General features: G+C 36.2%; 1 protein-coding gene across 2 annotated transcripts in view; it reads left to right on the forward strand.

Annotated features, from left to right (window-relative positions):
- Window positions 1-909: 909 nt before the first annotated feature.
- Window positions 910-16,949, forward strand: part of hcfc1b (host cell factor C1b) — a 30,540-nt gene continuing 14,500 nt past the window's right edge. The window contains exons 1-17 of one of the 2 annotated variants that reach the window (XM_073819459.1): window positions 910-1,042; window positions 3,187-3,371; window positions 5,807-5,955; window positions 6,054-6,214; window positions 6,307-6,515; window positions 6,609-6,693; window positions 10,170-10,276; window positions 10,920-11,099; window positions 11,402-11,725; window positions 11,840-11,991; window positions 13,009-13,203; window positions 13,483-13,707; window positions 13,980-14,081; window positions 14,642-14,855; window positions 15,029-15,171; window positions 15,295-15,433; window positions 15,554-15,750. In XM_073819459.1, coding sequence (XP_073675560.1) covers window positions 3,197-3,371; window positions 5,807-5,955; window positions 6,054-6,214; window positions 6,307-6,515; window positions 6,609-6,693; window positions 10,170-10,276; window positions 10,920-11,099; window positions 11,402-11,725; window positions 11,840-11,991; window positions 13,009-13,203; window positions 13,483-13,707; window positions 13,980-14,081; window positions 14,642-14,855; window positions 15,029-15,171; window positions 15,295-15,433; window positions 15,554-15,750 — 2,757 coding nt within the window. In that variant the 5' untranslated portion in view covers window positions 910-1,042; window positions 3,187-3,196. The remainder of the gene's footprint in view (window positions 1,043-3,186; window positions 3,372-5,806; window positions 5,956-6,053; window positions 6,215-6,306; window positions 6,516-6,608; window positions 6,694-10,169; window positions 10,277-10,919; window positions 11,100-11,401; window positions 11,726-11,839; window positions 11,992-13,008; window positions 13,204-13,482; window positions 13,708-13,979; window positions 14,082-14,641; window positions 14,856-15,028; window positions 15,172-15,294; window positions 15,434-15,553; window positions 15,751-16,949) is intronic. The other variant, XM_073819460.1, reaches the window with a different exon arrangement.

The following is a 16,949-nucleotide window of genomic DNA, read 5'->3' on the forward strand; positions in this document are numbered from 1 at the left end:
AATATTTTTTTAAGTATCATTATTTATCCTTATGTCTTATTATGTGTTTGTAAGGCTTTTGTCTTTTACACACTTTACAATTCACAAATTCATGTGTTTTCTGATTTACATGTAATGCAGGCATTCCAAAACTTTTTTGTCATCTGAAAATCTTGCATCAATTCTATTTATTTAAAGTAAGTGTTTTATTTTAATTGTTATTTTAAAACAAATTATTATAATTTATATTTTTATGATTTAATCAATTATTAGCTTTTCATTAAACTCACGAACTCCTTGCTGGATTTTTTTATATATACAAACCCCAGTTTGGAAAACCATGATGCAATGAAATGAAAAAGTAACTCAGATATTTTCTTGTCAATTAACGTACTGCGATACGTTACTTGGGAAAAGTAATGTTACGTAACTTGCGTTACTTGTAACGCGTTACCCCAACACTGATCATTTATAACATTCAAACGTGCAAATTAATAAATAATAAAGCATAGTACATCAATAAAATTAGCGGTAACGAACAAAGATGGATCCTTTCGATCAGCTTTCAAACGTCTATTATCATTCCAGCAAATGTGCAGGCCTTAAATATATTTCAAGTGATATTACATAAAACATTCTGCCTAAATAGTCTACTGTAAAAACGTACATTTATGACTAAAGAATTAACATTACATAGCTAACTAAAAATAGCCTATGCCTTTTGTCATCCAACAACATTACAAACATATTATGGTTACCAATAAAAAAGTAGGCAGTGACTAAACCCTTGTTTCCAAACTAATAACTCTTATCTTCCCAGAAAATATTTGAGCGCATATAATAAGAAAGAATGTGATGTTTTGTGCGGCGGTGCGCGCGCTCTAGAGGCTGAAGCGCTCAGCTGCTGAATTATTGAGCGCTTGTCAAGAAGATGGCGGCTTCCTGGGCGGCATGAAAATATGTAGAGTTAGCAATATCTACAGTGAAAGGCGCACCCAAGGGTCGAATTCGTGCTTTGAGTCCTCCCTCGTGATTTTTAAATTAAGTTAACGAATCGGAACGAGTAAGTATTTGGTTCCAGGCAATGACAGAATCCGAGTTTTTGTGCAGCTTTCTGTGACGGCTAACGGTACATCCGCCATTTTTCTTGAGGGAAGCTAAGCGAGTAACGTTAGCAGGGACGAAACAATAAGTGAAATTATTGAACTGTGCATCTCGAATAAAATCATACTTGCAATTTTAACAGTAAATAAACATGAAACCTGTAACATTTTCTCTGTTGTGCCAAATGAGTATGTAGAATTTGCAGTGTTGTAATTGAGCTGTTTAGCATTGAAGCTAACTGGCTGCCCAATGGATCTCATTGAACATTTCTGCTAGTGTGCTAATGCGGCTAATAGCTAACAACAGTCAGTGTAAGTTGCTTTTTAGTCTTACCTTCGCTGCTTTGTAGAAAACAACTTGTATTTGAAGAGTTTCATTGTGTATTTGTTTGTAAATATAGATATGCTTTGGATCACTAAAAAGCTGCAAGCTTTGGGTGGATTGTTTGGTTTGTTTATCAAGATGGCGGCACCCAGACAAGAGAGGCATGAAAAATCCACAAATCACATAAACCTACACTAATCTATCCGCATTTATTTTAAACGCGGCAAGCTTTAGTATTATAATACGATTTCCGTAATGCTAATTATATTTAAAACTAATATTTAGTTTGGTTCGCCGACTATATTTTATTTGTATTTATTTATTTTTCCCAGTACATTAAGATTTGTAATGTTTTTTTTAAAGACGTCTCTTCTGCTCACCAAGCCAAATTTAGAAATATTATTAATATTTAAAATATCTGCTTTCTATTTAAATGTTTTGAAATATTTATTCCTGATTTTTTAGCGTCGATACTTAAGTCACACGATCCTTCAGAAATCATTCTAATATTTTGATTTGCTGCTCAAAAACATTTATTATTATTATGTTGAACAGAGCTGAGTAGAATTTTTTTCAGGTTTCTTTGATGAATAGAAAGTTCAAAACAACAGCATTTATCTGAAATCTTTTGTAACATTATAAATGCCTTTATCGTTTTTGATGATTTTAAAGCATCCTTGCTAAATAAAAGTATTAATTTCTATAATGTATTTCCCCCTCCCCCCAAAAAAACATTTGAATGGCATAGTGTATGTTACAAAAGCTTTTTATTTCAGATAAATGCTGATCTTTGATTTCTGAAGGATCATGTGACACTGAATCCTAGAGTAATGATGCTGAAAATTCAGATTTGATCACAGGAATAAAGTACAATTTAATATATATTCAAATAGAAAGCAGTTATTTTAAATTTTACAGCTTTTGCTGTACTTTCAGCTCGAATAAATGCAGGCTTGGTGAGCATGAGAAACTTGTTTAAAAACTCATTAAAAATCTTATTGTTCAAAAACTTTTGACTAGTAGTGTATATATATATATTTTCCCCACCTCTTTTTTCTGTTTACTATTATGATTTATTATTATAATTATTGTTATTATTTTATCACGCCGCCCATTTCTTTTTCTTTCTCCTCCTCCGCCCATTTTTCTATTCATTAGCTTGTGTGTGTTAGCTTAGCCGCTTAGCAGCTAACCAAGCGCTTGTGCTGGTAGCGTTTAGCTAGCCTCTGCAAGATGGCGGCATACACATCTTCATCGCGCTTTTCGTTTTCTCCTAAAGACATTTAACCCAAAAATGCTTTTCGCTTGCTAATCGGAGATTTAAGAAAAAATGCGCAGGAGCCCACCTGCATGTAACACTCTGTATTGTGACTCACTTTGCTTTATTTCGCCGGGAATTCGCGTTTGTTCCGCCGCCGGCGTCTGTCTATTTATTTTCTTCTCGTGATGAAAAGCGTCTTTTGCCGCTAAAATGGCGGTTCGCGCAGATTTGAACGGCTAACATGCTAACCGGCCAACATTACCCCCACAAGCTATACTTTTGATTTCCGACTCACACAAACGCTAATAATTCTTATAACCTTGTGTTTTGGTGTATTTAGGCACGCATTTGTCCCAAAAAACGCGTTGAAGTCGAAGGCATTTCGTTGACCTAGTTAGCTCGCTCGAAGCTACCTAGTACTAGCGGGCTAATCCAGTTAGCTCAGAGCTTTTGACACACGAATGCTGTTGGAATCCGAACTAAAATCAGCGCTGTGCCTGGGATTTGTGTCTCGCTAGAGAAGTGGACATGGCTTCTTCAGGGACCTCGGTTCTGCAGCCGCGCTGGAAGAGGGTTTTGGGCTGGTCTGGCCCGGTTCCTCGCCCGAGACACGGACACCGAGCTGTGGCCATTAAAGAGCTGATGGTAGTGTTCGGCGGAGGGAACGAAGGCATTGTGGATGAGCTGCACGTCTATAATACAGGTGAGAATGTTATTGTTTAGTAATAAACGCTGTGTGGTTTTGCATGCAAATGCATTTTAATTCTGCAGCTTTTAGCTAGCTATGTTATTAGCCAGAGTCTGTTTCAAGTTTGTCTTTGCTGTTTATGCTTTATTACAAACGCTTCTTGACAGATGAAACAATTCAGTGCATATGCACGAGTTCATACAACTCATTATTATTTGTTAAGCAATTCCTAAAGTGTTTACATGACTAGCCAGGTGCGTTAGCTCAGCTAGCGGCTAACTTAGACAAAATCTGCATAAGTGATCAGCTACATAAGCTAACTAGCCATAACGAATGTGCACGAAAATATAAGTCTTGCTTGTACAATTGAAACCGCACGTAAACATGACATGATTGCGTTTGCACACACATTAGTGCACTTCCAATGCATCATCTTCTGATTATGGTGTTGCATTTACATGCACTGTGAGCTGATCTGTGTTATGTTAAGATGCTTATGGGTTGGAGTGTCAGCTAACCAGCTAACGCTACAGCACTAGCCAAGCACTGGAACTGGCACGCCAGGAAAATGCAAAGAGAAATGGCGGGTTAAAAAAGAACGCCGCTTGCGTCATCACAACATACAGGCCACGCCCACAAGATTTCCCGCATTGCCATGTAAATACTTCTGGGATGAATGGAAGAGATTGTAATTCACTCTGTTTGTGGTATGGATAATTCAATTATAGTTTAAATGATGTTGCAAAGTTGTGGAAAGGCCTGAGGAATGTTATGAAATTATAAAAAGTAGATGCACTCCAAAAAGCATCGTTTTATGTTGCAATAGTGCAGTATGTATTGCACTATATGCTGCTGAGTGATTATTTTTAAGCTTGTGATATGCATTTGGCTCATGAGTAATTTGTCTTTTAATGGAAACCTTTAACAGCTATGCAGAACCAGTATTAGTTTAGCACATTTGAGATGTTATTTTAGTTTTTTTTGTTCTAATAAATGTCTTGTCATTTTTATAATTGTTTAGCTGTAGGTTTATTTTTATTGTCGTTATTTTAGATAATCTTTTTTTTTATTATTATTATTATTTGAGCTAATTGCAAAGGCAGCACTTCTCATTTATTTTATAAACAAAATAAATATTTATTTCCACAAACTTTTGCGAATCCAGTTATAATATCTTCTTTTGCAGCCTGCATAAAATTGCTTATTAATTATCATTTCTTTATTTGTGGAAAAAAGTACTGTAATAGGATTAAAGATTTAAGAAATTGCTAACGTAAAAATGTTTATTTTATACATAATATATTTATTAAATAATTATTCAGTACTTTTTCATATTGATTCATTTTTAAATGGTGTATTTCTAATAACTAAATATGTATATAAAAAAAGAAGGAAAGAAATATTAAAACAAAAAATTAAAATAAAAATCTTAAACTACTTTAATGTTTTATATACACTACCAGTTTTTGGACTCTTCTGCTCACCAAGCCTGCATTTATTTGATCCAAGGACCTGCAGAAAAGTTACATTTAGAATTTATTTAAAATACCTTTTTTTATTTCTGTGATTTCAGTGCTGAATTTTTAGTATCATTACTCCAGTCACATGATCCTTCAGAAATCGTTCTAATATTCTGATTCGCTGTTTAAAAACATTGTTGAAAACAACGGAGTAGATTGTTTTTAGGTTTCTTTGATGAACAGAAAGTTCAGAAGAAAATATAATTTTTTTTTGTAACATTTATAAATGTCTTCATCACTTTTGATCAATTTAAAGCATCCTTGCAAAAAAAGTATTAATTTCTATAATTTCTTATCCAAATTTTTTTTGTTGAATAGTATAGTGTGTACTGTTAGAAAAGCTTCAGATAAATGCTGATCTTTGGGTCTTTCTATTCAAAAATCTTGAGAAAAATTTACTCAACTGTTTTTACTGTTGATAATAATAATAAACATTTCTTGAGCAGCGAATATAGGATATTAGAATGCTTTCTGAAAGATCATGTGACACTGAAGACTGGCGTAATAATGCTGAAAATGTAGCTTTGACCACAGGAATAAATTACATTTTAAAATTTAGAAAACGGTTATTTTAAATTATAACAAATATTACATAATATTTCTGTTTTTGCTGTATTGTGGATCAAATAAATGCAGGCTTGGTTAGCAGAACAGACTTCTTAAAAAACATTAAAAATCTTACTGTTCAAATAATTTTGACTGGTTGTGTAAAGTTAAACTAAATGAAAATGCAAAATGTTGCCTTCAAATTAGTGTTTTTATTCTATGTTTAAAGTTATTCTAAACAACAAATGTTATTTGTTTTAATGGTTCCAGTTAACTATAATAACCCTGTTTTGCAGAGAATAAAAGAACAGTGCATTTCAACACACCACTGAAAGAACTTTATTCATTAAAACCACAATGACACAACTATATGTTTCTCAACAGCCACCAATCAGTGGTTTATTCCTGCCGTCCGGGGTGACATTCCTCCCGGCTGCGCCGCATATGGCTTTGTGTGCGATGGCACCAGGCTTCTGGTGTTCGGGGGCATGGTTGAATATGGAAAGTACAGCAATGATCTTTATGAACTACAGGTGAGTCTGTCAGCATCATCCCCAAGTCTGAACCTGATAGAACTGTTGTTTTTACATAATATCAGCCCTGTATATAATGGTTTATTTCTGTCAAACAGGCCAGTCGATGGGAGTGGAAACGTTTAAAGCCCAAAGCCCCCAAGAATGGCCCACCACCATGTCCTCGCCTGGGCCACAGCTTTTCCCTGGTTGGAAATAAATGCTACTTATTTGGTGGTCTGGCAAATGACAGTGAAGATCCCAAAAACAATATTCCCAGGTAAAAGGCTTTATACAGGTTATGCTCAAACTAATTCATAAATGTTTGAGCAGCAGATCTGGAGTTAAATCATTTCTCTGTTTGTACACCAGATACCTGAATGACCTCTACACACTTGAGCTACGTCCAGGGTCGAGCGTAGCAGGCTGGGACATCCCCATCACATACGGTGTGCTTCCCCCTCCTCGTGAGAGCCACACTGCTGTTGTCTACACGGAGAAAACATCCAAAAAGTCTCGTCTCATCATCTATGGCGGCATGAGTGGTTGCCGCCTTGGAGACCTCTGGACTTTAGACATAGGTGAGAGAGAGTATTAGTTTCAGGTATCTGTTAAAGATGCATCCATGCTGTAATATTAAATATCTTGCGGCAACTGTGTGCTTTGTTTTGTAGAAACTTTAACCTGGAACAAACCTGCCATAAGTGGTGCAGCACCTTTGCCCCGCAGTCTCCACTCTGCCACCACTATAACCAACAAGTGAGTTATAACTTTCTCAAGCTTGTTTAAACATTTAGGCCCGGTTTCGCAGACAAGGCTTAAGCCTGGTCCTAGACTAAAATGTAAGTCTGAGTTGTTTCAACTGAAATAAAATTGCACTGATTGATTTTAAAATATATCAGTGCCTTTATTTTGTCTCAAGATGCACACCAGTAATGTTTTTTTATTAGCATGTTTATAAAAATTACTTAAATGTCCTAATTGAACTATGGTCTAATCCTGGCTTAGTCTAAGCCCTGTCTGGGAAACCGGGCCACAGTGTTTAATTAAACATTGACCGTCTTTAAGATTGGAAATGATTGATGAGAAAGTGGTACTGCCTTATTTTGTAAAGATTTAGTTGATGTGAAATCATCAGAGTTACTTTACCTTGCGTTCCTAGCAGAGTTGTGGACTCGAGTCAATGACTCAAGACTCGACTCGGACTCGAGTCACAAATTTGATAACTTGTGACTTGACTTGACATAATCAAAGATGACTTGCAACTCGACTTAGACTTTGACAGCAATGACTCGAGACTTGACTTGGACTTGAACCCTGTGACTCGGCAAGTCTTCTAAAGAAAAACTTCGGAGAGTTCTGATCAATATAGGCTGAAGCGTATCACTCTGGTATGATTAGTGCAGCATTTTATCACTGAGCCCGAGAGGGACTCGCTAAGTGAGCGCTTGTAATGTTTTTATCCACATAATGTTAAGGATATTTAATGTTTTAGAGGCCGTTCACATGTCGAGCCTAAAAACGCGTGGAAAACGCTAGGTGCGCCGCTTTCTCTTTCTTTCCAAACCGCTCTTGCAGCTTGCGGTCCTGTGGCGTGACTGGCGTCAGGATAGGTAGGATGAAATGTTAGAACACCGGCTCACACTACAGGAGTTTTAAAATCCTAAACGAATATGAAATCTGGTTGCAGCGCACACATACGGAGAATCTTGAATTCTCTGAGTTGTTTACCTGAAATCCTAAACATGCATACACTACATTATTTGAAATTCGTGGCGCATCACACTACAAGATATTATTAGGATTATCCTGCCGGAGGGAGCACCTCTCGTGATCTCTCTCCGCCGATCGTCATTTCTGCCATGGCGGTGTTTAGTGTCCTGCCATCATCAGCGACCAGCTGGAAGAGTTCCGCGTTCAAATGCACCTGGCTGCAAAGCCCCAGCAAAAGTAATTGCCATGAATGTGTCGGGCAAAATTTGATATTGATATTTATTGTTATTGATATTACTAGTATTTTCTGAGTCAGTGTCTCAAAGTTGAAGTTGACAATCCTGACTCGACATCTGCTCATGGCCATGGGTTTCGGTTAATTATTGTGAAGCCCTCCTGTTTAACACCAAGACATCAGAAAGCGTATCCTGTTTGTTTTCTTTAAAAGCACATTTTGTTAATACTGTTTGTTACACAAACTAAGGTAGACCCTTTACAATTCCGGATGATAAATTACTTATACCTTTATGAGCAAAAATTAAGTTTCACATCGCACTGACACCTCCATGTCCGGCAAAGCCAGCTCCAGCTTTCACTCTCCGCACAAACGATGGATATGCGCCTAATAGCACACATTTATTTAGGTTGATCGATTAAACTAATATTGTGATATGCTTTTGATACGTTTTTTTTATATCTATGGTTTTTAATGTAAATCGTGATGACTTGACAAGGCTAAATTAATCTGTCTTCTGCTGGTCGCAATTGGTCGTTACTTTAAAAAAAACAAAAACTTGAATTTAACAAAGTGTTCAAAAAATATCTCTAAATTAACTTCAGAAACTAAAGAAACGAAAATAAATGTAATCACTTTGCTATTAAAAACAGCAGTAATGGGGAAGAGAAAGAGAAAAAAGACAGGTTCCAGTCGGACTCGGGCCAGTAGATGAGACGTCCAATATTTTTGCAACGAATGTTTGTTTACTAGCCTATTTAACATTGTTATTTAGGCTACTTTCTTATTTAAATATATTATTTCTTTGATTTATTTTTGCATTTTTTTGGCTGGCTGCTCACTGACTGAAGTGCTAAACATGCTCGTTTGTTAATAATGTTTGAGCCTCATTTATTTTGTGTTTCAAAATTATATCATATGTATTTTATTTATATATAGGCCTATATACACGCACGTTATAATTTATATTTATAAAACCTGTAAAATCCTGTAGTGTGAGCCGGGCTAGCAACCATGACCCGCTCTCCATGAAGAGGCGGAAGTTTTAGCAAAGGATAAATGGATTTCCAGCATTAAAAATCGCTTGCAGTAGCGCTGCTATTAAATTTATTTAAAAATGGTAATTCCTGTACAGCGATAAGCTGTTTCTCCAATTTGGCAGTGCTTTCAATGTTATTAAGGAAAAGGATGAAGCTGTTCGGTTGGTTCTTGTCACAAGACCTGTGGTGAGATATACTGTACGTGCCTGGAAAAAAACGAGCGCATCTATGGTCGTGACCCCGTCGCTTCCATTATGAGCGTGCATACCGCACGTCTAAATTTGAAATAACGAACTTGAGCGTGCAAAAGACGCGACGTATGAACGGCCCCTTTGACATTTTAAATTACACATAATCACTATAAACCACTTATAAAAATAATAATAATAAGAAACAACAGTAGCCTAATAATTGGCTAAACCTTTCAAATATTTATATATATTTATATTTTATATATTTTATTTGACTCAACTGATTCATTAAAGTCACTGAATATTTAACAAATGAAACAGTGGACTTAAAATAAATTAATTCAATTAGGCCTATATTTGATCACAAAAAATGATTAATTCCTCAATGAAACATCACTAATTATTATAGCCTATCTTTTATAATTATACCTACTATAGACTATCATTGACTTTAAATTTACTGTAGTAATTAATACAGAGACACTAATTTGGGCAAACAGCACTAGTGACTTGTTTAGGACTTGAAGCGTAAAGTTGAGGACTTGCAACTCGACTTGGGACTTGACTGGCTTGACTCGGGACTTGACTTGAGACTTGAATGCAAAGACTCTAGACTTACTTGTGACTTGCAAAACAATGACTTGGTCCCACCTCTGGTTCCTAGTCTATTTGTCTGTGTCTTAAGTAACACGGGTATATTTGTAGCATTATTTTATACATTTTCTACCTAAATATATCAAAACTTAATTTTTGAATAGTAAATATGCATTCCTAAGAACTTCATGAGGCGACAATTTTAAAGGCAATTTTCTCAATATTTAGATTTTTTTCAAACCCTCAGGTTCCAGATTTTCAAATAGTTGCATCTCTGCCAAATCATGTCCTAACAAACCAAACATCAATGGAAAGCTTTTTATTCAGCTTTCAGATGATGCATAAATCTCAATTTCAAATTACCCTTATTACTAATTTTGTGGTCCAGAGTCACAAATGAGTTAAACTGTGGTGACCCTAATTAATGTGGATTTAACTAACTTTGGTCTCATGTTTTCCTAGGATGTTTGTATTTGGTGGCTGGGTTCCTCTGGTCATGGATGATGTCAAAGTAGCAACACACGAGAAGGAATGGAAGTGCACTAACACACTGGCCTGCTTAAATCTAGGTATGTTAAACAAAGAAGGGTCTTTAAAACAGAAAAGCCTCTTATGCCTTAAAGGGATAGTTGAAAAATGAAAATTGTCATTAATTACTCATTTTGTTGTTCCAAACCCGTAAGACTTTCCTTCATCTTCGGAACACAAGTTTAGATATTTTTTGATGAAATCTGAGAGCTTTCTGTCCCTGCATGGACAGCAACGCAACTGACATGTTCAAGGCCAGAAAGGTAGTAAAGACGTCATTAAAATAGTCATGTGACATCACTGGTTCAACCAGAAGAGAAGAATTGTTGAATAAAGTTACTTGGTTTGCTTTGCGCACAACGAATTCTCGTAGCTTCATAAAATTATGGTAACATGGCATGCAACTAATGGCACATGGACTGTTTTAACATTGTTTTTACTACCTTTCTGGGCCTTGAACGTTTTAGTTGTGTTGCTGTCTATGCAGGGTCATAAATGCATCAAAAATATTCTAATTTGTGTTCTGAAGATGAATGAAGGTCTTAGTAATGTGAGTAATCAAATCAAAACCAAATTTTAATTTTTGGGTGAACTATCCCTTTAAAATTCTGCCTCCATTCACAGTTCATTAGGGTTTAGAACATGTGTTTTATCATTGCTGATCTTGACCTTTATTTCCTTCAGACTCAATGTCATGGGAAACCATCTTGATGGACACGCTCGAGGATAATATCCCAAGGGCTCGAGCTGGACACTGCTCTGTGGCTATAAACAATAGGCTGTACGTCTGGAGTGGAAGAGACGGCTACCGCAAAGCCTGGAACAACCAAGTTTGCTGCAAAGATCTGTGGTATTTGGAAACGGGTGAGTTGAATTGATACCTCAGTGTAGAAGAAGCTTTATCACACTTTTATCCTATTACAAATACTTACATCATCAAACAATGGCAAGCCAAGTGGTATCAGTGTAGCGCGAGTATACATTACAAAATCGTTCCTGTGGTTGGTAGAAAACGCTGGGAATGTAGTATTTACACCCAGACGTTTTGCTTTAGTGTCTGTTTTTCACTAGTTTTTAAGTGTGAATATAGTTGTAGTAGCTGGCATGTTGCTAAATTATAAACAAACATTTCAGACAATGTCTAAAATCTAGTCTTTCGCTAACAGATCGTCCTCAGCCTCCATCACGTGTGCAGCTAGTGCGTGCCAACACCAACTCTCTGGAGGTGAGTTGGGGGGCAGTGCCTACCGCCGACACATACCTGCTGCAGCTGCAGAAATATGACATCCCTGCTGCTACAGCTGCCACATCACCAATGGTCAACCCCACCCCGTCTCTACCCATCAACTCACCTAAGAGTCCAGCGCCCGCCACTGCTGCTCCTGCAGCTCAGAGCCTGCCCCTTACTGGGGTCACAATGGTGCCACAACTTCCTTCCCCCACTACCGCCATGCCAAGCAGCCCGCTTGCAGCCTCACCTCGTGGACCAGGTGCAAATGACTTTGTACTTTTTGCAATTGGCAGACTGCTGTGCAGCTTTCTGTAAAGAATAATATTAATAATTTTGATGTTATCTAACCAACTTACTTTTTTTTTATTCTCAGCTATTCTTAAAGTGGCAGCGCCTCATTCCACCCCCGGGACATCACTCGTTACAGTGCGTCAGGCCACTCCAGGAGGAAAATCCCCAGTCACGGTTACATCACTTCCTGCAGGTGTCCGAATGGTTGTCCCTGCACAGAGCACCCAGGGGACGGTATGTAGATATTTTTTATTTATTTTTTAATATGCACTGCTTGTTTTAAAATGAAGTGTGGCACTATTCTTTTACACTCTTGCAAAGCTCATGATCCAGTGTGAAAATTAGGAAATTAGGACATAAATATTAGTGTTGGAATAATAATTTATTTCAAGCAGTGCTGACAAACGTTAAATCACGTCGTTTTTGTTTACATAATATATGCAACCCTGGACCACAAAACCATTCATAAGGGTCAATTTTTTTAAATTGAGATCTATTCATCATCTGAAAGCTAAATAAATTTTCCAATAAATTTGAAAATCTGGAATTCCTGAGTGTGCAAAAAAATTCTAAATATTGAGAAAAATGCCTTTAAAGTTGTCGAAATAAAGTTCTTAGCAATGCAAAATGCTAATCAAAAATTAAGTTTAGAGGTATTTACAGTGGTAAATGTGCAAAATATCTTCATGGAACATGATTTTTACTTAATATCCTAATGATTTTTGGCAAAAAAAAACATATTTTTCATAAATACATACATGCATGTGTTTATTTATATATACATAAATATACACAATACACACACATTATGTGTAAAAAAAATTTAATAAAACAATTTGGATGTGATTATTCATTTGACAGCACTAATTTCAAGTAATAATTGACTTTAAATGTTTACAAATAAATTATGAATAATTATTATTAACTTATCAAAAATATATATAATTTTCTATTTTAAATTTAGTTTTATTTAATGTATTAATTTGATTATTTATTACATTTCTTTATTTAGAAGTAATTAATCAATAGCTAACAACTATTATTATCATTTTGATATAAAATCAAATTTTTAGCCAAATTGTGAAGGCCTGCAAACAAGTTAAACGAGTTAAAAAAATAATAAATCTCAATTTTTAACAGAAGTGAATCAGTTCTATTTTTCTTTCCCGGAATCATTTAACCCTGTTAAAATGTTAGTGTCCCATGTTGAATTTGCATTTTAACCCTTTGTAACACTGTTTTGGTCTCTAGCCAATCGGCAGCAGTCCTCAGATGAGTGGCATGGCTGCTTTGGCTGCAGCTGCAGCTGCCACACAGAAGATCCCACCCTCTTCTGCAACCACTGTGCTAAATGTTCCAGCCGGAGCCACCATCGTAAAAACCGTCGCAATGACTCCCGGATCCACAAGTCTGCCAGCTACTGTCAAAGTAGCTTCACCTGTAATGGTAAGTGTCATCTCTCATAACCAGTCCTTTTGACTAAACAACATAAAATCTGCCTTTTATTCTGTTTAAGAACAGTCATACCTTTCACATGCCTAAAATTGAGATGTACTGTAGGTGAGCAAAAAGTATGTCTGTCGGATGTGTTCTAAAAAAGCAAAACAGAAAAATAGAATGTTTCATCAACTTCCCTTTCTCACATCTTTCCAGGCCAGATTATCCACTTCCTGTCCTATAGCTGTTTGTGATTTGAGTGCGTCTTTGTTCCTACTTCCATTCCAGGTTACCAATCCCGCGACTCGAATGCTGAAAACAGCTGCAGCTCAGGTCGGCACTTCCGCCATCTCTACTCCTAACACTCCGACTCGGCCGATCATCACTGTTCACAAATCAGGCACAGTAACCGTAGCCCAGCAGGCTCAGGTCGTCACCACCATGGTTGGAGGAGTTACCAAAACTATAACCCTTGTTAAAAGCCCCATTACTATGGGTGGCAGTGGTCCTCTGGTAAGGAAAAAATGGTAATAGATTGTCTGGACTTAAAAAATAGCTAACAGTGACAAGATATCAAAGTAGTTTTATAATAATGTGCAATTCCAAGCATAAAAAGACTTTAAAACAGTTCTCTTTTTTTATTTTGCTTAACCCCATGACCTAAATTAAGTACCTCAGTGAGATAACCTTTAGATAATGAATACATTTAATGATTTGTCATATGATTTGTCATTTTAGCAGTTGACTTGGTTCTCTTAAAATAATAACCCCTTTACTCTTTACAGATCTCTAGCCTTGGGAAGATGATGTCTGTTGTCCAGACCAAACCAGTACAAACCTCTGCGATCACCGGGCAGGCTGGAAGCAGTCCGGTCACTTTAATACAAGTCAGTGTTGTTGCTTATTTTAAGCATGTACATTTACAACATTACCAGTCAAAACATTTTGAAGAGTAAGATTTTTAATGTTTTTTTTTGTTGTTGTTGTTGTTGTTTTTGCTCTCCACGCCTGCCTTTTTTTTTTTTAATTCAAAATACAGCAAAAGCAGTAATATTGTGAAATATTTGTACTATTTAAAATAATAGATTTCTATTTGATATTATTTCTAATTTATTATATATTTATATAATATTTCCTATGATCAAAGCAAAATTTTCAGCATCATTACTCCAGTGTTCAGTGTGACCAGATCCTTCAGAAAGCATCCTAAAATGCTGATTTGTTGTTCAAAAACATGTTTTTTTTTTTTTAAATCAGTGTTTAAAACGGTTGAATACATTTATTTCAGGATTATTAGAATAGAAAGATCCAAAGATCAGCATTTATCTGAAATAAAAAGCTTTTGCAACATTATGCACTATACCATTCAAAAGCTTGTGACTGGATTAATTTCTTGTGAATTTCCAAGAACAAGTAGCTTATTTTGATTTGTGCTTGTTTTTCTTAGACAAAGACTCCTCTGCCTGCTGGTACCATCTTGAAACTGGTCACATCTGCTGATGGCAAGCCCACCACAATCATTACAACTACGCAGGCAGGAGGGACTGGCACCAAACCCACCATCCTGGGCATCAGCACAGTCTCACCAACTACCACCAACAAACCAGGAACCACCATTATTAAAACCATTCCCATGTCTGCTCTCCAACAAGGTGCAACAGGTCTGCCTTTACAATTGACTGTTTGTGAGATTTTAGCTAAATTGTATCTCACTCTTGCACTTGGAGTTAAGCTGCACAACCTTGTGTGATTTATATCTAACTAACAGATCAGTTTTTAACGCATCATTGCCACTCACATGCTTTCTTGATGTTATTTCCTGTCTTGTTACTAGGTCTGACTACCAGTTCTGGTGTCAAATCCCCCATCACAATTATCACCACTAAGGTTGTTACTCCTGGCACTGGGACTCCTGGGAAAATCATAACAGCTGTGCCAAAGCTCACAGGAGGTGCAGGACAACAGGGGGTGACACAGGTGAGGCCCAACTGAACTAAACCATCAACTTAACCAAATGAAGCGTAGCCATGCATAATTTTAAGTTTGTCTAGTTGTAATTGAGCATTTTGAGTGGTCTATAAATGTTTTATTTGCTCTCAGGTGGTCCTGAAGGGGGCGCCTGGACAGCCAGGCACTATTCTGCGCACTGTGCCTATGGGAGGAATGCGTTTGGTTTCACCAGGCACTGTGTCTGCTGGTAAACCAACTGTTACCACGCTGGTTGTCAAGGGCACCACGGGTATGAATATTCAGACTGTGATCTCTGCAGTGTAGTTTTATACAGTGTGTATATATACATAGAAGTACAGAGAAGTTATTGATATTGTTTCCACATTAATAAAGGCTTCTCTGTATTCAGGAGTCACAACTCTGGGTACAGTAACTGGTACTGTATCGACTAGTGTGGCTGGGGCCAATGTGCCGAGTGGTAACGCCAGCCTGGTGACTCCAGTCACCACACTCGCCTCCATCGCCACATTGTCCAGCCAGGTGATCAGTCCCGCAGCCATCACTGTATCTGCTGCCCAGTCCAACCTCGCCACTGCTACAATACAAGTGAGTCACTTCTTTATCATTATACACTTATTTATTTATTTTTTATTAAAGAATAAAAGTATCAGTTAAAATTATGAAGCAGCACAACTGATCCAACACTGATTATAATAGTGTTTCTTGAGCAGCAAATCAGCATGTTAGAATGATTGCTGAAGGATCATGTGACACTGAAGACCGGAGTAATGATACTGAAAATTCAGCTTTGCATCATTGGAATAAAATTGCAGTTTAAAATGTATTAAAAAAGAAAATTGCTTTAAATTGTAAAAAAGTAAATCAGAAAAATTCTGAAATATGTTTGATTATCAAATGAATGCAGCCTTGCTGAGAAAGAGGCTTTCAAAAAAAATTCTTACGAACCATAAACTTTAGAATGTAAAGTAGATTGTCTCTTCCTGCAAATTCAGCTTTGAATCACTGGAATCAGTTACATACATTTTAAATTGTAACTAATTGAAATCATATATTAAATTAAATTGTAATAACATTTTCCTGTTTTTGCTGCATTTCTGATCCAATAAATGCAGCCTTGATGAACCTGAAACTTCTTTCTTAACCCCAAAGTCTTAAATGTCTCTAGCATAATTTATACATAATTTATGTATGTTTTTTGTTTGTTTTTAAAGTAGCTTTTTCTGCTCACCTAGCCTGCATTTATTTGTCCAAAAAATGCTGAAATAGTTTTAGTATTTAAAATATCAGTTTTTCTTCATAGAATTTTTCAATTTTCTTTAATTAATAGAAAGTTCAGAAGAACAGCATTTATTTGAAATGGAAATCTTTTGTAACATTATAAATGTCTTTGTCATCACTTTTGATCGGTTTAAAGCATCCTTGCTATATAAATATGGTTTAATGTTCCAAAAGCTTTTTTTTTTAATCTGAATTTTGGATCTTTCTGTTCAGCAAAAAATCCTGAGAAAAATGTGCTCAACTGTTTTAAAAATTGATGATGATGATAATAATAATATAAAATGTTTCTTGAACAGCAAATCAGCATATTAAAATGATTTCTGAAGGATCATGTGACACTGAAGACTGGAGCTGACACTGAATGATGCTGAAAATTAGGATTTGTGTCATAAATTACATTTTAAAATTTATTAAAATAGAAAACGGTTATTTTAAATGGAAAAAATATTGGGATCAAATAAATACAGGCTTGGTGAGCAGAAAAGACTTATTATTAAGACTTTTTG

Source organism: Garra rufa, chromosome 15 (assembly GCF_049309525.1).
Source record: "Garra rufa chromosome 15, GarRuf1.0, whole genome shotgun sequence".
Classification (NCBI taxonomy): domain Eukaryota; kingdom Metazoa; phylum Chordata; class Actinopteri; order Cypriniformes; family Cyprinidae; genus Garra; species Garra rufa.